Genomic DNA, 27,921 nt, shown 5'->3' on the forward strand with positions numbered 1-27,921 from the left:
TTTTGCATTTTAAATTAGTTTATTTTCTTTAAAAACCATGTAACCATCATAATGCAGGTTTATGGACAAACTACTGTAGTTTAGGTCAAAATGTACTCATTCATGAATGTAAAGTAACAGGACAAAGAGGCAGACAGACATTAGACCAAGCAGTTTTACCATTTCCAAACTTAGATATTGTGCACAATACACATTAATCAAACAAACGGCTGGGCACTACCAGTTTAGAATAATTCCCTCTCCCTCGGTGGCTTCAGTCACTCATTCAACTCCTTCAATGGTATATAAGAAGCATCTGGATACGGCTTCCCCATTGGATGTTCAACCAAAAGTCTTTTCTTGGCTTTATCTCATCAGTTTTCTACAATTGGGCAAACAAAGTGGAAAGAGAAAAGAGTGGAGTTCAGGAAAGCAGCCGTTGGCTCTGAAAAATAAAAGCAGTTAGAGTGAATGAGTTGGATGTCAGCAGTGCATGACATGAAACTCGGGGAAAAGACACAGCAATGAGAGGAGACACATTTTGGATGGTATTAAGCATCTTATTAATTCTTCCAATTAATCGAAGCCAGGCCATTTAACAACTCTAACTCATTTTGACAGCGCCAGTTAAAATATTACCGATTACTGGGTTTCAAATGACATCACAACATTCTACAGGCCAATAATATTGAATACAGATGTGGTGGTGGTGATTATGTTTTAATCTTTTAAAAAATTGAAAATAAAAAAAGAAAATTGAGTTCTAATGTGTAACCACAAATATAAATAGTCATTTTGGACATTTGTGAATTTTCATTTGGATTTAAAATACCATGTACAGTGAATATGAAAAGTCTACTAACCTCTGTTAACTTTTTCCACCTTTCATGTGACCTATAACCTGTATGATTCAGTGGACAAAACTGTTAAATCCTTTGAGGACAGGGGTCAGGAGAAGTGTACAAATGCCTTTCAAAAGCCATCCCAAAGGCTTTAGATTTAATGTGGCTCACAGTGAAGACGGTCATTATCAAGTGGAGGAAATATGGCACAACAGTGACATCAAGAACTGGATGTCCCTCCAAAATGGATGAAAAGACGAGAAGGAACTGTTCGGGAAGCTGCCAAGAGGCCTACAGCAATATCAAAAGAGCTGTAGGAATTTCTGACGGAGTCAGCCCCATGTTCCCCGAGACCTGGCTTAGGGTTATATGCTGCTATATTTTATGCTGTAAAACCATACATTTATGTACAACATTTGGGGCTGTGGAACCTGAACCAGTAGCCTATGCTAGTTTATTAGCGTAGTTCCCCTGTTCATAGAAAAGGGGGAACATAGATACCAGAGAATATAGGTATGCGCCCATTTTCTGACAAGTACTGTCGGCTATTTAGGCTTCTGCTAGAAAGCTGAAAGAAGAAAGAATGGCCCAGCCAGAGCCCAGACCTGAATTTGATTGAAAATCTGTGGGGTGATCTGAAGAGGGCAGTGCACAGGAGATGCCCCCGCAATCCGACGGATTTGAAGCGTTTCTGCAAATATTGCCTAGGCGAGAGTTTTTTGTTGTTTCGTGAGCCCGCAGACGTAAAAAACAGAGATTCAAAAAATTATATATATATATATATATATATCTTTCCTGTTTTCGCAGAGTTTGTTTTTTTTTTGGCCAAAACCTCAATAAAAATTTAAAATTAAAAATAATTCTGCACCAGCATCTCCGACCTCCGACCATTTCTGCACAAAGCCGAGTTCGTCCGAACGTCAGAGCTTTAAAACTCTCGCAACTCAAAAAATGATACGCCGTTGGATCAAATCACTGTGGCCAAATTTAAGCTGCTCAATAAGACATTTTTATTCATTGCACAATTTGTGTTCCTGTCAAGACTCAATAAAGTAAATCAAACCGACTTGTTTGGTCACGGGATGATTAATTATTTAAGAAGCTGTCAGTCTGGGACTACTTTCTGTCTGATCACTTGTTCCACCTTCCATTAAACAGTTAGTGACATTGAAGGTATTTTTTTTTTTTATACTGCAGTATAATAAGTTATTTTCAATGTCTTGCATTGATAACTATAATTATGAAGATAATGTAGAGAGGTGGAAGTAGGGCTTATATTCTAAGAATCCAAGAAAATTATTTAGAATGCAAATTTATTTTTAAATTCAACTCCGACTTTTGGATGGTAGAAATGTGATTTGATAATGGCAAAATATATATTTACATTTTTATTCCGTCCTCCCCTTTTAGAAATGCTAAGGAAAATCCGTGAAACAACAAATTAAAAAACTCTCGCCCTAGTCATAAAATAAATAAAATCAAAAAGGTACTTCAGCAAAGTATTAGATTATTACTACATTATTTTAGTGTTTTATTTTTACGCCCTCCTCCCCAAAGGATTTTTTTTCTCAACTGAATCATACAGGTTGCACGTCACATTAAAAGGTGGAAAAAGTTCTGCAATTCTTTATCTTGATGTCATGTTTTTACATCACAAAACCTGGCATTTTAACAGAGGTTTGTAGATTTTTTGTATCCACTACATGTGATCAATAGGGAAAAATAACTATTCCGTCCAATTTAAGCGAATGACAACACATGAGAATCTGAAAACCACCAATAGGCATCGGCAACAACAATTTCCATTTGAGCCAGCCAAAATGTTTCTCTTGTATGGCCTGTTAACACTTGGCATTTAAAACAGAGCCCTGGGTGGTCTGATTACAAGTCGCTGCTGCTAAATACAGGTGTCATGAAGTGAAACCAGATGCTGTTAGTTTAAACCACAGAGACATTGTTGACATTGTACTGAGGAAATATATGCATCCCATAACACACTACACCGGTCTTATGTAATGGTTTCTGGTCTGAAGTATTCATCCTACTGTCGTCCCAAGTACAAGTCATGAATTATAGTGAAATAATAGAAAATTGGCATATAGTAATTAATCATTAGTGCAGGAACACACTTTTAGGTTAACTCATCTAGTTGGACCATTGGATTTTTAGATTAGGTTGTATTGGTCAATTAGGTGCAAATAAACAAAAAAGTTGTGGTAATTTGAACTTTTCTTTAAACATAGCAGAACAAAACAATGAAACAACACAAGCCTGCAGTGGAAGGACTATCATTCCTGTCATTGCTGATCTTAAATGAACGTCTGAATGGCTCACTGAACGTGATAGGAGTACGCTGTATACATGCAGCAGTGCTCCGAGTACAACCATGAGCACCCCCACCCCATTCTGCATTTAAATGCATTTTAGAAATCCTGTTCAAATCGGACTTGGCCAGAAATGTGTTTTTCTGAATTATCTAAGGTATCAAATGACACAACACGGGCAAATGTCTAATGGTGAGGTGTGCCGTTACCTCTCAGTAGTTGATCATTTTCTTGAGGGCGTCAAAACACTTCCACTTGTCTGGGATGTAGAAAGGCTCAAAGATGTGAGGGAAAGGGGTGTCGTAACCACACACTCTGCTGATGGGAGCCTCCAGGTTCAAAAAGCATTCCTCCTGCAACAAATTGACATTTTCTTTAGTTTGACTTTGCAATACATTTCCACGTCCTTGGGCCAAACTAAACATGCAGAGATTAGATCAAGTATTATTAAAGGCGGTATGGACGATTTTTCGGCGATTTGAGAACGCAGGCGGAAGTGCGCATGCGCACTCCCCCGTGCGGTCTGATACAACACACACGTGCGTTTGTTTATTAGCGCAACAGAGCGTATCGCATCGCTCGTCTCCCGTAGATTTCTGTCCACTTCTGCGTCAGCTCGAACTGTCTTTCTCAGTCTTCATTTTGCCCCGTACACTGAGGGAACTATACTATGATAGATCCATGCGCTTAGGCACGCGGAAACGTGGGGACGAGCCTGACGCGGCTGCAGGTGAGCGATAGGTGCGTTTTATGATTGATACGTGGCAGGACAAATGATTTATCCACGCCACGAGGAAATATGATAAAAAATTTGCTGAAAAAAATCGTCCATACCACCTTTAAGTAGCTTGTTAGAACCATTTTTGAAAATGTTAAAACAAATGTGTTTGAGTACTGTAATAGAACTGAGGGCAGATTCATTCACCCACAAAGCCCAGCTAATAATCTTTTATATAATAGAATCATTTTGATCATCTTATCACCAGGCCTTATGCACTCACTGAATGTACCTTGCTGAGGATAAATACACACATTTGTATATGGTTGTGCAATAAACACACATTGCACTTTATTACCAGCAGTATACCTCAGGCACGGCGACTCACTCAAAACGTGACAGCTGTGTCAGGTTTAAAAAGGTCAGACCCTTTCCATGTGAAAATTAAAATAAACAACCAAACTGTATGTATAAATTCAACAGGACAGTTAATCCAGAGCTTTAGAAATAGATACAAAATAAAAAACGCAAGTCACCTCAATTGTGGCCCAAACCAAAACAACTTGACACAATCATTTAGATGACACAACTCATTGAAAATATAGTATAGTACATAACATATGGTTTTATTGCAAGATTTCGGGTTTATTCTGTGGCGTGTATAAGGTTTGAGTGTAATTTCCCCCCCACACACAGTTTTTAGGATACCTGGAGCATAGAAATGTATTATTATTAATACAGTGTATTTAAAAAGCGCTTATCCATCTTCAAGGCAGAGTGCTTTACAAGGCAATGTGGGTGAAGTGTCTTGCCTAAGGACACAACATTTCCTCTGGCGCCCCACCGTGGCACCTGGTGTTCCAGCAGTCTCCCATCCAAGTATCTACTAAGGCCAAGAAGAAAAAATTGCGTGTTTCCGGTAACCCGACCGAGCTGGATTTCAAAATAATGAAACCCAGACCTTAAACATTTTATCGCATATTTACTGGCCGTACATTTGGGTTTCGAGAATGTCAAATTGTGAGAGCAAATCCAAAAGCTGCGGGAAAAAAAATCATCTGTGGGGATCGTAAGATATGAAAATTGCCGCACTTTGATTTGATTTTGATCGTTTTGTTTTACCTACGGGCACATCCATGTTTGCAGATGCTTTGTTTGCCGGGGGCAATATGCACGCCCGGTGTTTCAGCGGTGAAGTTATAGGCCCGCTTTACTTGTGGGATATAATCATAATTATTTTATGAGCAAACATCTTTCACAAACGTGGTGTGAGTACTGCGCCAGATCAACTCGGGGAACTTGCAGCTGTTCAGAGCAGTGAGCAAAGTATGGTTTGTCGCCGTGAGCAAACCAGCAAGAACTCGTCACAGAACGGTGTTCTGTGCACTTGTGAACGCAATGATTGTAAACATTTGTGGAAACTACAAAACCAAATAATCCCGTGTTCGCTCATTTCATCATCGGAGCCACGGCGTGGATAGAAGCCGAAGCCCCGCCCCGCCTCCCGCATCCGGCGACCTGGATATTTTTTTCAATGTTACCGGAAACACACCATTTTATTTTTTGGCCTAACTAGGCTCTGTCCTGCTTAGCATCCGAGAGCTGACGAGATCAGGCGTTGGCATGCGGATATGGCCACATTCATAAAAGCCTAAATTACACAGAGCACTTTACCCCTAAAGGGACTATTCAACAGACTTGCAACCTCCATTACTGAATATAATTGAAAGTGGTAATAATGTAAAGTGTCAAAGCATGTTGAATCAGGTTTAATGTTGTTTATTAGTATAGTATAGAATAGTTCATTGTGGTATTGGTGAGCGGTAGGTGCGTTTTATGATTGATACGTGGCAGGACAAATGATTTATCCACGCCACGAGGAAATATGATTGAAAGATTTGCTGAAAAAATCGTCCATACCGCCTTTAAGGTACACTTGCTGCTGGGGCAGTGTCCAGGCGTATTGGGGTGCCAGGGGTCCCTCATCCAAATCTACAAATTAACACCAATTCTTTGTGCAGTTATAGTGTATACATTAATTAGTGTATATGTTATTTTTTATGACAAAAATAAATTCACTCTATTGTCAACCTGCAATACAACGTGTCCTGAAAGAAAGGAGATTACACTAAAATATGCCTGACCATTACAAACTCAACCAGAAAAACCATGTTTGACTGAGACATGTTTGAAGCTGAGAACATTTGACAACATAATGAGGAGGGAAAACATTTCTGATGCATTTACATACAGCAGCCTCAATGACCCAAACTCCACAATTGCCTAAATGACCCCTTTCTCTTGAACTCAGTGTCTTTAGAGGTGACAAAATGATCTGCTTCCACACAGATTACAAGCCCTGGTCTATTCTGCCTCTCTGCCACAGACATCCGGTCAGACAGCACCGGGAAATGTGCCCTTTTGTCTGGTTCAGATCTGTAATCTCCTTTTTATACATTTACTGGAAATGGCAGAAAAGTACAGTAGTTCACTTGACTGCTACCAAAACCAGACCGGGAAAGGCCACACAACTCTTTCAAATCAATGTTTATCTTCTGGGAACAGCATCATTATATGCAACAGACTGAATGTTAGAGTGAACATATGTTTGGCAGTGGGCAAAGACAGCCATGCACCAAAATAAGGAAAATTAGAATACTTTATTGAATTTGGGGTTTAGGATGTACAGATGATACTTTGAAACAAAAGGTCCATGTTTTATAAGAGCAGTCACAGATTGAGGGGTTATACTATACACACAAAAAAGGAGCCAATGTCAAAGATATCTCCATTTCTTTTAGGCAGACAACTTTGTTAGCAAGATACATTTATCTTGACATGTTTCGGCTGTGAGCCGCAAGCCACCTTCAGAATCTATCATAATTGAAGACAAGATGAATGTTACCATAAAATAAAGAGCCAATGTCACCATGTGCTTTGGCAAAGCCTGATAAGGCTAGTCAACCAACAATGCTTTGTCAAATGAGGATACTCAAAGTGGTTTTCACATATTTAAAAAAAAAACTTCTTGTAGTCTGTGAGGGTAGAGAACCAAGACATTCCTTCTGATCCTCACAACACTCGACACACAAAGCAGTGAAGCACTGACAATGTTTAACACTGGCATGATGCACAGACATAAATCTGAGGTCTAAATTGCCTTGCCTCCTAAAATGTTTTATGGGGTGAACTGGGGATGACCAGCATTTCCCTGGAGTTATTTAATCATTATAACAACACAATGCGGTGTCTTTAACTCATAAGCAATTTAAACCTGAAAGCAAACAGACATTTCATTGTGCTTAAATCTATAGGTCGAGTACCTCACAAATATTGTACAAGTAAAGGACTTCAAGGGGAAACTCGATGGGAGTTGTGACAAATGAGACAATAAGGCTCAGGCCTAATCATAAGCAACTGGAGTGGATAAGCAATAATTTTATACAAGCTCCACATTGTCCCGGGGCGACAGGGGGCTACCTGTGTCCTACGTACTTAAAGCAGACTTCTGTCAATTGCTTTCCTTTGAAGGCCATGACTTGTACAGTAAAACAAGAAGCCCCTGGACTTTGGAAGCTCCAGTTAAGCCCATTATAGAGCCACTGGTTTGACTTGTAGTAAAACGTTTTAGGAAACTAATGAACACTGACCATATGGCTTAAGCAAGGTCATATTTGTAAGAAAGCTCTGTTATGAATTGATTTATCCACCTCTATACAAATCCATACAACGCTGGTGTGCATTTGTATGGATGTAGATAAATCAATTCAAGATTCAGCAACGTTTAACAAAAACATTTAGGATTGGGCTTCACACATTTTGCTTCAGGAGAATGAAAACTATTGGGGTTCCCACACTTTGCTAGGACTTTTCCAGGGCATTGTACAGTATTTTTTAATAATAAAGATGCAGTCCAACGTTATACTGTACCTGAAGTTCAAAATGTTTGCAAATGAATTACACAACAAAGCAAAAACACTATATTTAAATTTAAAGATGACCAAATAAGTAGATGGAGAACACATTGTGAACATATTGACTTTAGAGTTGAACACACTCTTCTCATTTAAATGGTACTGTGTATCTAATGCAGTTCTAACACTTAAAACACAAATAAATAACATACTTTATACAAAAAAATATACCCAACAGCACATTTTACTGTAATGATGGCAGTAGCAGTTGTGGATTTGAAATTCAATAGTCCAGCAAAGCAAAGGCTGGAGACATTTTTAAGGACAAAATATATATTTTCCAGGACATCTGGTTTCATTTCTTAAGTCTTGCACTTCCCCAATGCAATGGTAAGCATCCTTACAGCCATTTTGCAGTGGTGGCCTCCAGCTCAAGCAACATCAAAACCATATCACCCCAATCATCAAAACACTGGCATCAGCAGCACGCAAAGAGAAAACATGGAAATAAGGGCAGATGACTCACTCGCCCTCAATGACATGGGAACATACAGAAAGACTTTGTTACAACCCCTGGCTTAAAATCAAGCATATCCAAGAGCCATTGTTGAATATGATTATTTTTCAAAAAGCTCTGTAGGGATCACTGCCACCACCCAGGCACAAACTGCTCATAAAAAAAGAGTGAAACTTTCTGCTAAGCACTAAGGGGGAATGCACCCACCACTTACTAAATATAACCAGGGGCCAAAAACAGATGCAAATCAGACCAATGGGAAAGGGAGCACTATTTATCATGTCCCTCAGTTTGCAGCAAATGTGTCATTGCCACTGTCTGGCAAGTCTTTGATATCAAGTCCAGGACTCACAATGAGGGATATTTTGTCACATGTCAAAATGATAATGACAATACTCTGTTACAGCTGTATTTAAGCACTTTTTTATGCATGTCATCAGTCAAGCCTTTATTTCATTATCCTGTCATTGAGTTTCTGTTTCGTTGCTCACCATGACGACCAGGTTTCTGAAGGTTCTTTTACTTTAGGGCATTGAGTCATTCACCCTTGTCTTTAATAAAAATGGGGACTGCTATATTGACAATGCCATAAGCCATCTAGTCAGTCCTGTGAGAGTAAACCACTACCTGTGGAAGAGTTACACATGACAATAAAATGTTTGTGTTTTAGTTTATTTTATCCTTTGCACATACGACACTCACCTGTACAGTAGAGCCGATTTCAGCAGCAAATCCTCCAGTGATTGGCGCCTCGTGGCTGATCAGCAGGCGACCAGTCTTTGCTACAGACTGAAACACAAACATCACAGTACAGCTTGAAAATATAAAGTAGTTTTATATATTTTTATGAGCCATTGGCTGAAGTAGTGGGGCAGTTAGAAGAAAACCGATGTCCTTTGGCAAGACACTTCACCCACATTGACTGGTATGAAAGTGCTACGCGAGGTGGTAGTGTTGGAGGGGCCGATGACGCAGATTGGCAGCCTTGCTTACGTCAGTCTGCCCCAGTGCAGCTGGGGCTACAATAGTAGCTTACCACCACAGAGTGTGGAGTGAATGAATGAATATTGGCCTGTTAAGCACTTTGAGTGTTGTGAAAGGCGCTATATAAATCCAATGATTAGTTAGTTCCGGTAACTGAGCACATCTGTATTCCCCCCAAATGAGTACACTGTAAAAGCAGCACTTTGTGACAAAAGGAACCTAAACCTGGATGTAAGTCCAGAAAGCAGCGGTCTGACTGAACTTTAGAGGCCTTTCCTAGTTTCACTTTGCAGTCTTAAAAAAAAAAAAAAAGAAGTGCACTTCGCTTACATGTGAATATTAACAATGTGTCAAAGGGTTTGTAAGAACCAGAACCTCAGCTGAATCTGAAATCTGAAATCGAGCTGGGATGCTATTTGAGATTAGCATCCCAGCAAGTCTCATGGATCGCATTTAAATTTGTGCTTTCATTGTAATTTGTCATGACAGGAAGATCACCGGGCTGAGAACAACCATGAGTTGTCCTGAGCAGTTCTGAGTGAATTTGCTTCAAAGAAAATATATTTAATAGAATTTATGAAAATTATTCTTCTGCGTCTTCATTTTGGCTGATGAAAAAGGTACCAAAAAAAGTATAGTTATGAGACTGAAAAAGAGGAATGGGTACCTTTATGAGTGAGTCACACGCAGGCATTGGGTCTAGTAGCGGTAAGTAAGAACAAATCTTAACATGCTCAACATGTATTCAAAAGGTGAAAACAATCCATAAGGTTAGAATAAGAATTATGCTTTTGTTAATGGGGTATTTGGGTTCAACCACCCACAAGAACTGTTTATATGATTTCACCGGCTTTAGAAATGTGGAAGTTAATAACAAAAGTGCAAAACAATAACTAAAATTGGCAATGTGCACACCAGGCAGGAATCAAGCATTACACAGTGAGAGGGGCGATGTCTCAGTATGACATGTGGCTGTTAGAGGGATGAGTCATACAGGGCCAGTGAATAAACAGAGGGGCAGCTCAATCTTCATCCCCTCCGATACCTTAATGCAATGTCTAACACTCGAGTGTGTACCAGTGTCACCCTCCTCTCGTCTCTCTGAAGGGGCAAGGAAGAGGGCATCCAACAACATTCACTGCATGATGAGCACATTCTTCAGATGTTTTGGCATAATAGAAGCTACCAGTGTTTTAAACTATTGTGTGCTAGGATTACATATCAGAGGGATGGGGAAAGATGACCTGCTTAATAAACCATCTCAAGCACAGCTGATAAAAACAACATAGTAGTTGGTATAGATTTGAAATGGTCTGCTATGCAAATGGATATCATTGACATCTTCCTCACACTTCAGTACACAGCCTACATCAGTGTGTGCTTAGGAAATCTTCTCTTGATTGCAAGCAAAAATAATAATAATCAGGAATACTATCATTTCAGTAAGAGGACAAGCAACAAATTAAGTTAGCGGATTAGTGCAATAGATAAAGCATTTACCCCTTAACTAGATTAGTCCTATTGTCAAGTCTAGAAAGTGTTCCTGTTCTAATTTAATTTGATTTACCTATACACATAATGTTTTATGTTTTGAACATTTTAGAAAGATTTACTCAAGTTTTAATTGAAAGATATCTAAATTAAGGAAAAGTATATCTAATAGGAGACAGTGACAGTGCTTCAACTTCTACATAGCAATTGTGGTTGTGGTCTCTACTGCAGTGACTTCCGGGTGCCGGTACATTTCCAGGAGAGACAAGAGTCACTCCTGTGGCGTGAACCTTGAAAACCACCTAATACTTATCTGCTTCAAGGTATCATCACCAAATCAAGAGGCTAATGTTTTTTTCTTTTTTTTTTAAGTGACACAGGAGGTGTTTCCCAATGGAAAATGTACATCTGCACAGTTGTAATTAATCAAGTAATGGTGCCTCTTATGAATACATTTAGGCTTTCATAATCAAAACTGTTAGTCTTAAACATGAACATTATGTCCGTGATGATTGAAAGGGCCCATGTCAACATACATAAAGTTTTCACTCATATCGAGAGCTAATGCAAGAGTTTGTCCTTTTTGTCATCATGTGCTTCGCTCAAAATCCAAAACAATTTCCCCGGGAAATATCGTGGTAAACTAGACAGACATTAAATAGTCATATTAGAGATACATTGGGTAGATTTTTTTTTCAAATAGTACAGGCTTCAGAAAATCAGATTTGGGCAAATTAATAAAGTACCTACTGTTACATCCAACTCAGTGTGGCAGACTGTGACCTGCCTCAGCCTGAAGGGGCTGTCACTGCACACAGACCTGTCAATAACATCCAACCACATATACTCCATCCACAGTGCACATTCAGCAACATGAAGTTTCAGCTCCCTCCACAGATTTTCTATTGGATTGGCCAATCCAGAACCATATGCTTCTTACGGAGACACTCCTTGGTTATCCTGGCGTCGGGTCATTGTCATTGTCATGTTAATTCAGAGCAGTCGTTCTATCCCCTGTGCAGAAAAGCACCCCCAAAGCATGATGTTTCTACCCCCATACTTCACAGTAGTGATGGTGTTCTTGGGATGGTACTCATCTTTCTTTGAGTGGAATTTATACCAAAAAGTTCTATTTTGGTCTCATCTGACCACATGACTCCTCTGGATCATCCAGATGGTCATTGGCAAACTTCAGATGGGGCCGGACATGTGCTGACTTAAACAAGGGAAACTTCTGTGTGATGCATGATTTTAAACCATGACGGTGTAGTGTATTACCCCAAGTAACCTTTGAAACTGTGGTCCCAGGTCTCTTCAGGTCATTAACCAGCTCCTCCTGTAGTTCTGGGATGATTCCTCACCTTTCTTATCATTGAAACCCCACGAGGTGAGATCTTGCATGGAGCCCAAGTCCGAGGGAGATTGACAGTCATCTTTAGCCTGTTCCATTTTGTAAGAATTGCTCAAACACAAAAGCTGCTTGCAAATTGCCCCGAAGCACTCTCTAGTCTTGTGGAGGTCTACAATTTGTCTTTGGCGTCTTTTGGTCTTTTTGGCCTAGTAGTTGGCATCTGACTGATTGTGGGGTGGACAAGTGTCTTTATGCAGCTAACAAGCTCAAATAGATGCCAGTAATTTAATTAATTAGGTGGAGTACAGGTGGACTTTTTAAAAGGCAGACTAACAGTCCTTTGAGAGCCAGAATTCTTGCTGCTTGGCAGGTGTTCACATACTTATTTGCAGCAATAACATACAAATAAATTATTTAAAACCATGCAATGCGAGTTCCGGTATTTGGGTTAGGGCATTTACGATGACAATTTCAGACCCCTCTAGAATTTCTAAGTGGAAGTACTTACTAATCGCAGGGTGTTCATATACCGGTAGTTTTCCTCACCGTCATAGCATTTGGAAAAATAGAATTGCAGGAAAACAGCAGTTTATTTGCATAACTAACAGAATAATTTGTAGTTACAGCTGCACAAATGGATTGTGTTTTACGACGTGCAGAAAAAGAGAGAGAGCAGTGTACGCCTAGCTAAACCCCAGCACTCAGTGTGAACTCGAGTCGTTCTCTCACGACAGACAAGGGAAGTGAGAACCAGAAAGAAAGCACAATCTAAATGAAAGAGCAGTACAAGCTCTGAGCTGGGCAGATGGCCAAGCGTTCCTGCAGCACGACCCGGATGCCAGGAGACCTCAGACACAAATAACTCCAAACATCCCATAAAGACGCATTAAAACCAATTCAATTCAATTCCTCCCCGACAGATTGACATGCACACTCTTACCGTTGCGCTTCTGAGCCAAAGGGTAACGCTGCTAATGTTTACACCGAACTCTACTTGATGACAGCCCCTGTTGAGCATCCTAAAAGGCCCCCACATGTCATGAGACATGAGACAGAAATACCGTAAAACTCAAGTATTTTAGGGGCCATAAATTGTTTTTCTTAACAAAGGAGCGCTTATGGTCAATGTTAGATCCCAGGCGTTAATACTAAGAAGTTTTACATTACACACTGTAGCTGTTGGAAAAATGGTCTGAAAGAGATTGTGACCTCCTTCAATAAAAAAAGTGAAACTGTGTATCCTTGACTTTTCCATTTTATTCTTTTTTCCTTCGGTCTGTCGCTGACCTCAATCTTTATCAGACCACATTTCAAGCTAAAATATGCGGAAAATAATGACTGTCCTCAAATACAAGTAAACTAGTATTTGGCCACTGTTCCTTCAACTATTTATAAATTTATACTATTTATAGTGAAAAACAATAATTGCCATCATAGCCATCAGTATTTGTCTTGTAAATGTATTGTACAGCATAGGATATCCAGTAGGAGCAGGCGGAATTAACAAAAATATGTTGGTCTATTTATGCATTATCTCAATGACAATATGAATGGACTTTTTATTCTAATCTGCTTTTCTATAGAATAAATTATATACTGTATATACTAATTTTGCATAGCCCTGCAACAATTGCGATAATATCCCTGCGATTTTCAGATTTATTTTAAATATCTACCAACTAAATATACATAATACGTCACATGAAGAGCAATGGCGACCTCTAATAGACATGCCTAAACCAGTAGATGAGCATTACGAGGATTCTACAGTATTTCCAAGCTACACGTAATTTGTCGGCAGTCGTACACATTTTTGTAATGCGACGACTCTTAGGCATTACTCAATACCTATTTTGGCATACTTTTAACTATCCTAAATATTACTGTACATTTCGGTGGCTATTTTTTCCCACACTTTGAACCCTGCAACTGTGCGTCTAGTTTATAGATTTTTACTGGCCAATAGCCACCGGGGGGCACTCTAGCAGGAAGCGCAAGAATTTGACACACTGTAGAGTCAATGAGACACTAACGTTTACTATAAGTGCAAATATCTCATGTTACAACATGGGCACCTGCATTTTAAGTATTGATACCAGTTCAAATGAAAAGCTAGTTTCAATGTTGATTCGTATTTTGGGATATGTGCATTTGTGAGGTAGCATTACTTCATGAGTGACACTGGGAAGAATCTGAGAAATCTCCAGTGCCCGTCTGCGGAATGTGAGTGGTGACTTCTGCCAGGAAGAGGAATGGAAAAGATGTTGGAGTGAGACACAGATGAGGACTGTGTGGAGATGAGAGCAGCACAGCCGGAATTATACTAAGAATACAATTATTACCCGTATTAAAATGATATTACTCTGTGGCCAATAACTACCACATTCATAACAGACACATGTAACGCAGTAGATAAACACGTTGGGGCCTTAAATACCACAAACGTGACTATACATTGTAGTTTCTAGTTAGTGGTAAACATAATTTAATACAGCATTCCCAGGACTGACTCGTTATAATGCTTAAATTCAAAACACAGAATATATCAAATGCCCATTCAATACTTTCTTGGGGGTCAGACTGTTGAGATTAACTCATGATCCTGCGGAGTAATGTTCCCCGACACCCATCAACAATACTTGTGCAGCAGAGTCGACATATGAAGAATTGGGTAAGAATAGTAATAACACCGAGAGGGAGCCAGGCGTGTTTTCTGACTTGACATGACATTTGATTGCTCCCAGTGCGTGTGAAAATAAGACAGCGATATTATTGTGGTGGACTTAAACAGATACCGCATACATGTCGAGAGCAACTGAACTCAAACAGTAACTACTCAAACTAAGGGCTTGCATGTGCCAAACCACAACTAGCTTAATATAATATCTTACTAGCCTAAACTGTGTAACAAACTAAACTATGCATGTAATGCTGGTTATAATACTTGCAATTTGGATTTAAATATTCAAATCAAACTTGGTAGCACGTCACAAAAACATGTCTGATTTCTCTATATCAAAGTAATTAAATCAGTAAAAAGGATCTTAAAACACACTCAAACTACAAGACCCAGATGGATGAACAGACTGAAATCAGTACCAGTATAGTATTAAAAGGAAAACAGGTTTCCAAGAGAAGGCAAGTGGTAAGTAATTCCTGTTCCAGATTCTCTTTGTTTTAGCAGGAATGGGACGCACCGGGTATCTGCATGATTACCCTTCAAAACCCAGCTTTTGACTGATGCACATTGGCATGAACACAACTAATTAAAATGAGGAACACCATGTGCCAGTGTACATGCTTCGACTAGTATCCAGAGTCAAGTTTGTTAAAAAGCCCAGTGAGATTGAGTGGTGCAGTTTATAACACATCTATACACAATTGTTTGTTACTACTAAAATGCAAATGTATATTTTTTTGTGCTTTTTGTGCTGGCATATCAAATCAAAACATTAATCTTGACACCGTTTTCCACTCAAGTTTATCTTCCTTCTGATTACTATTATGTTAACATCATTATCAACAGCTCAAGGTCTCAAGTAGGGGCTTAATGTTTTCAATTGTAAGGGCTATTGGCAAATGTGGTAGACAAAACCATGCCAGATTGAACAAATGGAAAGTACTGCTTGCTGGTTTCTGCCATGGAAAACTGAAAGCACACTAAAAACCAATACTGGAATAGTTTTGTTCCAAAATACAGCAGGATGAGGTAAAAATTGATAGAAGTGGTTGTATGATCAATATGTCTGTGTAGAAATATACTTATTTTTGTTTAAAGTTATCAAAACATGTAATTAATATCGCCATATTTGGATCACAATTTCAGTTGTTATGATGCTTAACTCTAACATTTCGCATTATTCAATATTACAGTGAATATCAATTAAAATAGTGATACTGCAGTTTTCAGTAGTATCCAAGTTATCCTGCAATTACTGTACAAAACGTGAAATTGTTTGTTATTATAGATTCTGAATACCATATGTATATTTTGTACACAGACAGGTTTCATTGTCAATAGCGTCCAACAGTAGCTTTCATAAGAATGGCTCTGTTCAGTTTGAACTGACACACGGTTTGAACTGGAGCCTAGGGTTTTCCACTTGAGCACACGGCAAACAAGTCCATCTTTGAGCATACCCTGCTTTGGCAGACGCATGCCGGGGGCTTCCATATTCTGTGTTTACCTGATGGCTCTGGCATGCAAAACAATACAACTCAAAGCCATTAGCACATTAGCAAGTGTAGAGAAAGCAGGGCTTTGATAAGGTGGTCTTATCTGACCAGAAAGTCAACAGGAGTTCAGAGAAACATGAACATGCAGACATTGAAACCTGTATCACTTCCAAGAATCACAGCCACAGAGCAGATGCACATTCCTGCTTAAGCTCACTCATGACATCCATTCTTTCTCCAAGGCATAAATTAAATGTTGCTTTCATTTCTGACATACAACACAACTTGATTATATATTTGGCGAGTAATGAACATATTGGTGCTCTGTAAGTTCTTAAGTGACTGGCCTTGTATGTGAGTTTAACAGGTTCAGCCAAACACATTTTCATCACTCAATCAAAGCAGAGCAGCGTTTGGAGACACAAACCAGATCAAGTGATCCAAGTGGGAAAAGTTTCAATGAGACCTCAATGACAAAATAGTTAGCTGGGAACTTTTGAAGTGTAACACAATTATTACATCAACCAAAATGTATGTACCGGTATATTTTTTTTAAGGCTATTCTGTTGACCCACGCGTCCCGCTGATTTACCTACATCTGCTATCCTTCACATCTGCTCCACGGAGAGCGAGAGAGAGAAAGAGGGGATGCAAAGAGAAAGACGCAAACTACCTGCTTATTTTAAATGATTATTCTGATCTGAATTAATAACTTATTAAAATGTCTTATTGTCCAGGAGCAGATCTGACATATTGTCAAGAGTTTAGAACTTTTAGGAACTTTCTCCAGACTGGATTACATTTCAATGCACAGCCTTTTTAATGGGTGTGGGGCTGGCTGGGACGGATTACAGAATGGAAAAATTGCAGGATTCACGGGTAAAAAATAAAATGATCATCATTAGTATAGAAGCATGGGCTGCATTGGAATATTATTTACAATTACCCAAAGACAATTATCCATGCATAGCATTTCCAATAAGTCAGGACAAGAAAAGATCAAAGTATTTTTTATTTTATTTTGCTAAAACCTACAATGCTTCATTTTCGAGGCAAGTCTTTCAAAGTACGGTAGTTCATGGGCTGGTACAGACCTGCTGAGATGCCAAGGCTACTTCACTGGTTAAAAAGGAAAAGCAGTCATACCAGATAGATGGCAAGATTGTAAATGGCAGGCAAATAGTCTTTGATAATCCCCTTTATGAAAATAAAACACTGCAGAGAATGGAAGACCTTACAATGGACAGCTGCATCAATCATGGGATTATAATGAAAGGTCAGAGTTTTCATAGTACTCTTTTTAAAGCCAGGTCAAACAGATGGGGAACAAGCATAAATGTTGGCAGTTCAACATCAACAGCAATAACAGCAGATATTGCATCGAGGTAATGGTATAATAAGAGGAAATAATATCTGAATAATTTTACAAGCACACAAGTGCCCACTAACGCAGTTCAAGTCAAGGTACTAGAATGTAAAAGATACTAATTTATCTTTAAAAGAGAAAGTGTTAGCGGCCACCTCCAGAGTCTTGCTTTAAAACCTACAAATCAAGTTAGAAATCTGTGGGTAATAATGGACTCGGACTGAATTCTAACAGCCATGTCAAATCAATAACAGCAGCTTTTTACCATCTAAAAAACATTGATAAAAAATAAGAAACATAGCGTCTAAACCAAATTTGGGGAGACTCCAGTAGATTAGACTGTAACGGCCTGCTCACTGGCCTCTCCAAACGAGCTGTAAAACAGCTGCAGTACATCCAGAACGCTGCTGCTCGGGTCCTGACTAGAACCAGGAAGTATGATCACATTAGTCCTGTTCTCAGGTCTCTGCACTGGCTCCCTGTGGCTCAGAGAATAGACTTTAAAGCAGCTCTGCTTGTGTACAAGTCTCTCCATGGCCTAGCACCAAAGTACACCTTGGATATGTTAGTGCCATATGAACCATCTCTGACTCTGAGGACCTCAGGGACCGGCCTCCTGCTGGTGCCAGAGTCAGGACTAAACATGGGGAATCTGCATTTCAGTTTTATGCAGCTAAAATCTGGAACAGTCTTCCTAAAGATGTGAGACAGGCTTTTACTCTGACAATGTTCAAATCTAAGCTAAAAACAGTTTTGTTTAGCTGTACATATGACTGAAATTATTTTCTTTGCACTCTTCTCTTTTATGTCTTAAACCGTTTTGTGATTTCTGTCATGTCTTTGTGATTTTAATGCTTTTTTTCCCTGTTGTGTGAAGCACTTTGAATTGCCTTGTGTATGAATTGTGCTCTACAAATAAACTTGTCTTTCATAAATGAGTATATGAAGTATTACACAATGCATTAGTGCATGGATTTTATCACATAAAATTGAATCTTATTCTTGGGTAATACGACTTCTAACGACGCACAGAGCTGCAGCCACATGGTGATGTCATCTCTCCCTGGAGTAGGATCAAATTGTTAGGACACAGTGTAAGGTTACTGAGGGCATAGTGTGCCGTGCCACTCACCACCGCATACATTTGTCTACTTTGAATTCAGTTAAAGCTAAGTGGATGTCTTGTATAGACTGGATAGCCCTGTAGAGCTTAATTTGTTTTGGTTATGACTCATGCACATCTGGATATTTGCATATGCGCTTCTGCTAAAAGATAAAGGAACATCCCTAATGCCTGTGCCTATGCATTAGTCTGCCTGCTAATAGTGATAATTTAGACTGAGATTGATTTAGTTTCCACATTGAAATATGATAATGGCTTGATAAAAGGCTAGCTTGGTGTTACATGCCAAGAAAAAAAATAAAAATGGTCCAAGAGAAAATAAAAAGCTTCAGCCAGAGCAAAACTGCAGCAATTTACAAGATATGCACAGCGGACATGATATTTGCTTCTGCTGGGAGTGCATTTATGCATTTGGCACCGACAGACCTTCACCAGCTCTTTGGGTTGGAGGCAATGACACAGAGATGATGGTGACGGGCTCGAGGTGGCAGGCTGGACATTAGGCGGGTTGAGCGCCACATAAAACCCTGTTCAATTTCATGGCTGCTGTTTTAATGGGGCCACACTTCAAAAGGAGAAGAGCACAGCATGTTTTTTTAAGACATTTCTTTGTTTTGACACACTATCCCTCACTAACTCCAGGGTTCTTCGATGCCAGCGCCGCGTTGGTACTAGATCGGTCCACTTGGCTCATGTTAAATTGCTACCGTCTTACCACAAGGTCTTCCTGTGACTTAAATGTTAGTTATAGCACAACATCATACAGCTCTTTGATCAACTTGTGTGTCTAAGCAAAATGCCCATGAAAATGTGTGACTTGCTTGATATCGCTGTTGAATTAAACCAATTGCCAAGATAACATGCCTACACTAATCAATACTAACATGTATCAAAAATAGATAATGATGCAGAAAGTAATAACAATAAATTGGAGAGTTTCAGAAGGATCTTGATAGATATTGATATTGATTATCTTGTACTATCCATGTATATGATATTGACATGTTACACATTAACTTCAACTGTAAAAGTTTTGTTGCTTTTTGGATATGAGCAACAAAGCTTGAGATGAGAGTGATGCACTGACAAACTATGGCTGTCCGTCTCCAACCATCTGTCACATGGTTCTTTTTTGATGACTCTTTTTCAGGCACTGCTCTGTAATGCTTTTCAAAGTGCTGATTTTATCTGTGTGCATTTCAACAGAATTGCCAGATGTGGTAAGTATTGTGTTAATAAACATTTGCGAGATTATGTTTATAGAAACTATTTGGGGGGAAAGTGTGGCCAATTGTGAGTCGACTGCAACTTTGCGTTCAATTTTACCTTACAAATAGTGTCTACGTCCCAAGGCAGAATGGTCTGCAGATCAATAATTTCACAGGATATCCCCAGCTTTTCTTGTGCCATATTAGCCACCTCCTTTATCACATGGATCTAGAGAAAAATAGTAAAAAAAAAAAAGGACATGATTTGGTTAAATTATTCAACTTCCAATAATGCTTGGGGGAAAAAAACAGGAAAAAAATATATACCCATTTCTATTTAAACATTGTATTTTAGTCTTTTTTTTTTATGTACTTTTCTCCAATTGCATATTTCACTTAAAATATGACATTTCTTCCTCTGCTTTAAATGGTGCGTGTTCCCTTTTCTGTGTGATAATATTAGCTTTGATAAGCTGTTTCTCTTCAATAGCCTTCATAACTCCCTGCTGTTTCAGGTACATTGTGGCCTGGATAAACCCCTGTAAGTGGCTCAGGATGATGCCAGACAGATATTTCCTGGTGAGTTACAGCCACTTCAGAGCAACAAAAAGAAAAAGTCTGACACCCGGATCCACAGACAGTTAAGACCTTGCTGGCTAAAAACACTTTAATACCTGTATTTTCGAGATGTCTGGGATTTCAGAATTAGAAACAGTGCTGTGTCTTAAGGAGTTAGTGAAGAATCTTTTTAAATCAATCATGAATCTATTAGGTGTGTTTACCTGCGTACCCCAGGCAACCAAAGTAACGTCGCTCCCCTCTTGAAGCACCTCGGCCTGTGACAGTGGGATGGTGTAGGCATCTACGGGAACCTGCTCCACTGAGATCATATGCGAGCATAAAATATGCTGTTAATTAAACATGTTTGAACATAGTTTCTGTGGAGAAAATGCACCAAAAAATGTTTTGTTTTTGTTTTATTCAAGGAAATGAAGCATTCCTATATGAATCACATCACAATGATTTAAATTACTGAAAACAATTCTTCTCTCTTTCCATAAAACAGTTTGACTAGAAACACTATTAGCACTACTGTAGATCTGAAGGAGGTGATTGACTGTTACGGTGTCAGGAATCAGAAAAGAATGTAGCAGTTCTACCAGCACATTCAAATGCATGATTTAATGAGCTCATTCACCAGCTCCAGGCCCACAAGGAGATTTTAGAAGAAAAGAAGAAAAACAAAATGCTCAGTCTGCTCGCCTTTGAACCACACTCCAAGACAAAGTGCGTGTATGTGTATGGTTTGAAGTTAATAGCAGCTTGGAAATCAAACCCGTAGAACTGACCAAAGTTCAAATATTATAATAATTTGCAGATTTTAAAGTATCAATTCAAGAACCGTTGTGACATGAAAGGAAGTCAAATCTTTTTTGCCGAACAGCCAAGCCTGAAAATAGCTTAGCTGCTGTCACTATTACTAGTTGACAAGTCAAAAGATTATTTCTTTAAAAATACATCATTTTATACACTCATTATTACCTAATTAAGGGGAAAAATATGGTAACGGAAGCTTCTAGATAGAGACTATTTAGGAATAAAGTGTATTATTGATTCAAATCTGAAATTGTTTATTCTTTTTTGACATTTAGATGTAATCTTTGTTATAAAGTGTCTTTTCGTATGTGTCTGTATAGTCCAGTTAAGGATTACGATTATTTTTAAAGTCACGGGTCACAATTAGTTGATTTCTCATGACCACCCGCCTGGTGAACGGTCCATTAAAACATGCACACATTTCATCCAAAAGAAATGTATACTGCCTTGATGAAGACTATGACCAATTTCTAATTAGACTACTACGGGCAAACCATTATTGTTGTTATTTTAAGCACTGCATGGTTGCAGAATGGACATTTAAAAATGATTTTCTCACCTGCCGCTCTGTAAAGTATCTTGGGCTCAAAGAATATACATGGGTTGTTGTCACTGATGCAGGAGAGGAGAAGTCCCTTTGCCTGTACTGGCCCGCGAGGTATGACAATCTTTAAAAAGAAAAAAGAAGCAAGTGTTAAGCTCTAGATCCAATTATATAAAGAGAAAAACATAGTAATGTCTTGTTTCAAGCGTAAAGGTAAATGGAAAGCCTGTTCCCCTAATCTTTGTGAATGGCACTTACTCTGATGTACTTAAGGCTTTATCATTTTCTCTTATATTTCTGGATAATACAAGGATAATATTTTGACAAAAAAAAAAAAAAAAAATCGGAGTAGAGAAAGTAGGGCACAGTTGAAATACGCTCATCAGGTTGACTGCTGGGAACGACCCCAGACAAGACTGTTATCATGCATAAAGATTAGTGTTTATCAGCCAGACCTTTACTGACAAGACACAATGCTCATTGCTTTTCCCACTGGTTATTCAAAAGGGGAACAATTGTGGCTGTTTTCAAACTGATGGCATATAGGACCCACATGTGGTTTGTAAAACATCAGCAGACAGCAATATGCATTTGTGTGAAAGACTATACTTTCAGGAATACCAGTAAAACGTTAAGCAACACTATGTGTTACCTGCAAAACAAGAGATGATTTGTGGTTCAAATACCCAAGCAATGCCACACATCAGCGCCAAGGACATTCTTCATAAAAGATTACATTATGTAATAGAGAACATTTACGGATCCATCTATCTATATCTATATCTATAGATGCTTGAGCAGATCCCAGGAAAAACAGACATCTCAGTCCAGAAAAGTGCAGTACAAGAACAGTAAAGATACTGCGCAGAACCCTCAAGCTCCCAGGCCTCTGGTAGAGGACCCGAACTTGAAGAGGGAGAAATAGAGACCACCCGCAGAGGGTTTTACACACATTATATATATACATATACACACACACCTACCCAAACGCACGCACACGCACCCCCGCACGCACGCACACCCACCCCCCCATTTTTCCACAGTAAGTCACATAAAGGGAATTATAATACAATTATGAAAGAGGTAATAATGAATAAACATTTTTTTCAAATTGATAAAACTTTCTCACTACATAGAAACAATGAGACGTTTGTGGTGTTTGTGATGCATGTAGATTTTAAACGGTAGCTAAATGAAAAGACTATAGTTAGATTTAGTGTTATTAACATAGAAATGCCTACCTTGATGCCTGGGCAGTGGGCAAAGAAGGCCTCTGGGCTCTGAGAATGGTAAAGAGACCCGTGTCCAACGCAGCCCCAGGGAGCGCGAATTGTGAGGTTTCCACAGTCAAACAGGTTGCCAGAGCGGTATCTGTACTTCGCCGCTTCATTGACTATCTGAAGAATAAAAATAACACATGACACATTAAAGACCACTTACGTAGACGTAACTTATTTTTATGAACAAAGGCCACACTGATGAATAATAGTGGATCTCAGGCTCAGTTATTTTAATCATGTTCTGGTTTTGCTCTTGCAACTAGAACCCTATTTTTATGTTAATAGCTCTGATCACCTAAAGTGTCTGGTATCTTCGCCCAAGAAACTGTTCTCTCCAAAAAAGTCCCCTGTTTTTCTTCCTAAACTCAGGTGGATTGTTAAGCTTAGTTTTATGTGCCACTAAGGGCGGTTTGGACAGAGTCCTTTTAAGTGAGAGCACAGACAGGGTGATGGAGCCCAATCAAGCCCTGATACCAGATAAAACTCATGTGGGACAGGCTGCCTTTATCTTAGAATGGGTGAGAAAACACAATTATACTGTTAAAAATATTAAATCATAGATATGGTAAGCGATTACATTTATATATACTGTACGGTAAATCTCTAAACTAAAAAAACTTAACTTAACTGGCCAAGTTAGCAACCGGGGTTTACAGGGTTTCCAAACCGAGTGTAAGTCAGTGCAGAACACAGTTAATACGAGTATGAATAAATTACAAACTAATCAAATTCAAAACCAAACTATACTTTATACACTGAATACCCTCACATATTTGAGGTCCAGAAACTCAAGTTTGTCATGTGAATGGTTGGTACTTTCATTCTCAATGAAGTGCTTCTTATTCCAAACATTTCTGCACTACGAAGCATCTCAAGCTAGTACCCAACCTCAAAGCAAGCAGCAGTTATTCTCGTTTAAACATCTTCAGTTTTCCAGAAGAGGGCGCAGAAACTATCCAAAACATTTTCTATGCACTGTAGGGAGTTTAAACTAAGTTTACTAAAGCTAAGCTGTCCAAAAATGTACATTTTGCTTCTCTTTTAAAAATATCAGTTTCACTTTGAAATTGCCAAATACTAAGGCCACTTTCTTTACATGTGTCGTTTCTAGGATACTCATGTCTAGTGTAGTGGCAGCCAAAAATGATTGGAAATCATGAATAAATCATTGTTGTGTAACACGAGGAGAACTATATTCAGCAATATGAAAATGTGATGCCTACAACAAAAGACCTGCACACAAGTGGTGGCCTAATATATAGGAGCATATATTTGTCTTACCTGGTCAAATGCTGGATATATATAATCAGCAAACTGGATCTCAGCAATGGCTGTAGCACCAGCTACAGCAACTCCGATACCGAATCCAACAATACCCTGCTCACAGAGGGGTGTATTGAAGACTCGATCTTTTCCTAAAAGTAGATGGAATTTGAAAAGTGTGAAATGTGATATGATTGGACCAAAATAAACAACAGCTTACACTTAATATATTCTCCCATTTTCAAATGTTCCACTTGAAAAATGGGAGGAAAATATGTCTAAAAAAATGAAAGCGACATTATTTTGACCCTTCTAGGCTGTAGCTTTGTCCCAGGAAGCCAAAACAAGAAGAAAAGAAAAAACTTTTCCACCCTGTAATCTGAAAAAGCCGCCAACTGTGGTAGAACACTAAATTTGGGCTGCGGATGTTATTTTTGCCTTTTGTGAATTTGTCAGAGCAGATTTTTTTTTTGGTTCAGCTGGGAACTGTGCTGCATAGCTACAACAAAAATGCCCTCCTGTGCCCTGCGCTCACAAAGTTCAATTAGTGACTATTTCACCGCAATCCCTTTGAGGAACAGATAATTAAGTGATCAAAATTTAGTGCCCTGTCTCTCAGACTACATAACCATCCTCAAATATGTAGCTGCGGTAAATCAAGTGAATAACACTGGTGGTGTGTGCTGCTGTGTGTCATCAACGAGTCAAGCAATAAGTCAAAATATAACTGAAAAAAAAGAACAATAAACATCACTAAATGTTGCTGGACCACATCTACTTTCCTTTTACAGAGAAACAAAACTAACCCTGCATTAACCCATGTGCACTAGAATGGATGTAGTTAGGGCCGAGATGTGCACAAGTCCTTTTCTGTGGTAAGAGTGAGAGGGATAAAAACAGCTTTGCGCTCGTCACTGTACACAAGGTTGAGATGGAAAATAATGATCCTTCTCCAAAGGTCAACACTTCTGACGTCAATGAAAACAAAAAGGCAAAGCCAGCGACTGTAAGGTGGATTTGAGATGCATCTGTCCACTCTGCCAGCACTTTAACCTGAAAATGGAGCTTAAACTTCATGGTTAATGGACAGTGCACACACAAGGGCTACTGGACTAGTTTTGGGTGTTGTTTTCAGAAAAAAAATTTTTTTCAATGGCATCAACACAACGGCATTTGAAAACAGGTACGGCTAGTTGTTCTTGTTAAAATAATGAATAGTATAATTAAATTGACTACACTGTGGGTTATGTTCAATTTACAGCTCACTGGTTTAGTTGTATTTATTATTTTGCAAGTTAAAGTTTAAATATGCCGAATTGTAAATCTATGGTAAAAAAAAACAACACTTGGCCATGGAGCATTTGCCTGAAAGACTACACTGCCATCTTGTGGAATAACAGTTCAACTGAAGAATGTGGAACACTCGAGTAAAGAAGCAAATAAACAGGGCCTACCATATTTGTCCCTCAAGCCCACTGTGCATCGGAAAACTCCGCCAAAGGCAACATCTTCACCAAAGATCACTGAAAATACAAAAAACGCACAACAAAACATGTTTATAAATAAGCCACGACTATAAGGGTAAAAATTAGGGCTGCACAATATTGGACAATGCCAAATATTGCTATACAAAGCTGATATTTTAACACAAATAATTTCAGGTGTATTAAAACAAAAACATATATGCCTACATTTACTATCGAAGTCAAATGTCATATAAAAATATCAATGTCATATAAAACTTGAGACAATACCAAGACTAAATCTACTAAGTCTACTTTAGGCCTTAACATGGGGGGGGAACTAATAAAATCACCCATCAACATTTAAATCTAAAGAACAGTACATTTCTGTTACTTTGTGCTATTGGGATATATTTTATTTTTAAGTCATGTTGATTGGCCCTCAGAGGCAACTGTTGTTGTGATTTTGGCCATTACAAAAATAAATTGAATTAAACTTTTTGTGATATATTTTGCAGCTAGTTAAAATGGTTACTATTATTGTGTCTGTGTCACATTTGAATATAATATGTGCAAAGTATGCTGTATGTATGAGAGACAAAGGATGGAAATTAGCCCGTGTTCACAGTGTGTGTATAATGGATGTTCATCAATCAGCACTGTCCTGAACAAATAAACAAAACAAAAAACAAATGTAAAAAAAAATATCTCAAATTTGATGTCAACATCCGCCCAAACATTTTATTAATTATGATAAATCAATTGCAATGAAAACCTGATCAAGTCGTACCTGCTGTTGGATCGCTGGCCAGAGTATTGTCCATGGCACTTGTGACCGACTGAAACAAGTTCATCTTCTGAGTGGGTCCTAAACACAGTGCATTTGTAAGTGAAACATGCAGGTTCATATATGGCTCAGCAGTTCATCTATCTTGGGAGTTCAGTGGTGATTGGTAATCTAAAGAAAATAAAAGGGTAAAAGTACAAATATTTTTGACTATATATTTTCAATCTTCCAAGTTACTTTTCTAGTCATTGATAGGATCTTGTCCAGGACGTGGATGCACCACACTGATGTAGACTATTGTATATTCTGAAGTGTGACGACTGTCTCATCACTTTGGTGGACGTTTGCTCCATGATCCTGCTGAATACTGTCCAAGTCACCAGACTGTCTCGTGAGTTGTTGTACTATCCTTTCCATTGCTATTAATTGCAATTGCAGGTTTGCCAACTAAGTTAAACCCAACATAAATTCCCCTCCCTCATACTTGACTTTTTAGGATGGTGCTGCAAGTTAGATTAAACTAATTCTTACTACCCTACCAACCTGTTCTTTTTGTGTCAAACAGATCAGAAGCACTGAAGAAACAACGTGTAAGAAACTGGGTAACAAACACCGCCTTGTAAATTATTGATTTGAGGGTTAATAGTCGATACACGGAACCCACATCATCATGGTCATTCTGTGATGGGGGTTAAGGTACCAAAATACAAACATGCCTTGATTTTTAATTTAATTTCGTCATAAGTGTTCTACCCGAGGAGCACAGTGAGCGGAGTGAGCAGTATCAGTCAGTCCAGAGAAAGTACACAGTGGCTAACGCACTAACGCTAGCACAACTCACCATATTGTGTTGGGACAGGGTCAGGGTAATAGGTAAAGTGCGCTGCGTGCCTTTTGTGCGTTTTTGTTCGAGATGCACAGCTCGGTGACGACTTGAGTAGGCAAGCACCGAGACTGCCCTGAGCTCCGGCGCAAACACCGCTCAAAGACAGTTTTGGGTTTGCACCTCGGACGAAAAACCGTGCAGCCGCCGCCATCACTGTTGTTGAGACTGATCAGGAAGGACAAACTGAAACAAGCTGCAAAGATCGTCTCCTGAAGTAATCGTGGCTTTGGTCCCACCCAATGTGGTCGATTAAAAATGATCAGAATAAAACGGGTGAATGGTGAAATCCCATGTTTTAATATATTGTCCATTCTACTTACAATTTACT

At 38.9% G+C, this 27,921-nt stretch overlaps 1 protein-coding gene across 1 annotated transcript; it reads right to left on the bottom strand.

Annotated features, from left to right (window-relative positions):
• bckdhb (branched chain keto acid dehydrogenase E1 subunit beta) lies at window positions 1-27,780 on the bottom strand. The gene is made up of 11 exons (XM_072460000.1): window positions 27,549-27,780; window positions 26,711-26,788; window positions 25,912-25,980; window positions 24,476-24,609; window positions 23,156-23,311; window positions 21,930-22,038; window positions 20,776-20,873; window positions 20,112-20,222; window positions 8,997-9,083; window positions 3,355-3,498; window positions 1-424 (listed from the first exon to the last, which is right to left on the bottom strand). Exons 1-10 carry the CDS (start codon window positions 27,742-27,744, stop codon window positions 3,358-3,360), a joined length of 1,179 nt encoding a protein of 392 aa, XP_072316101.1. The 5' UTR covers window positions 27,745-27,780; the 3' UTR covers window positions 1-424; window positions 3,355-3,357.
• Between the last annotated feature and the right edge of the window lie 141 nt (window positions 27,781-27,921).

The sequence above is a fragment of the Eucyclogobius newberryi genome, unplaced genomic scaffold, assembly GCF_026437365.1.
Source record: "Eucyclogobius newberryi isolate DKJ021-1_F unplaced genomic scaffold, fEucNew1.0.hap1 SCAF_3, whole genome shotgun sequence".
NCBI classification, from domain to species: Eukaryota; Metazoa; Chordata; class Actinopteri; order Gobiiformes; family Gobiidae; genus Eucyclogobius; species Eucyclogobius newberryi.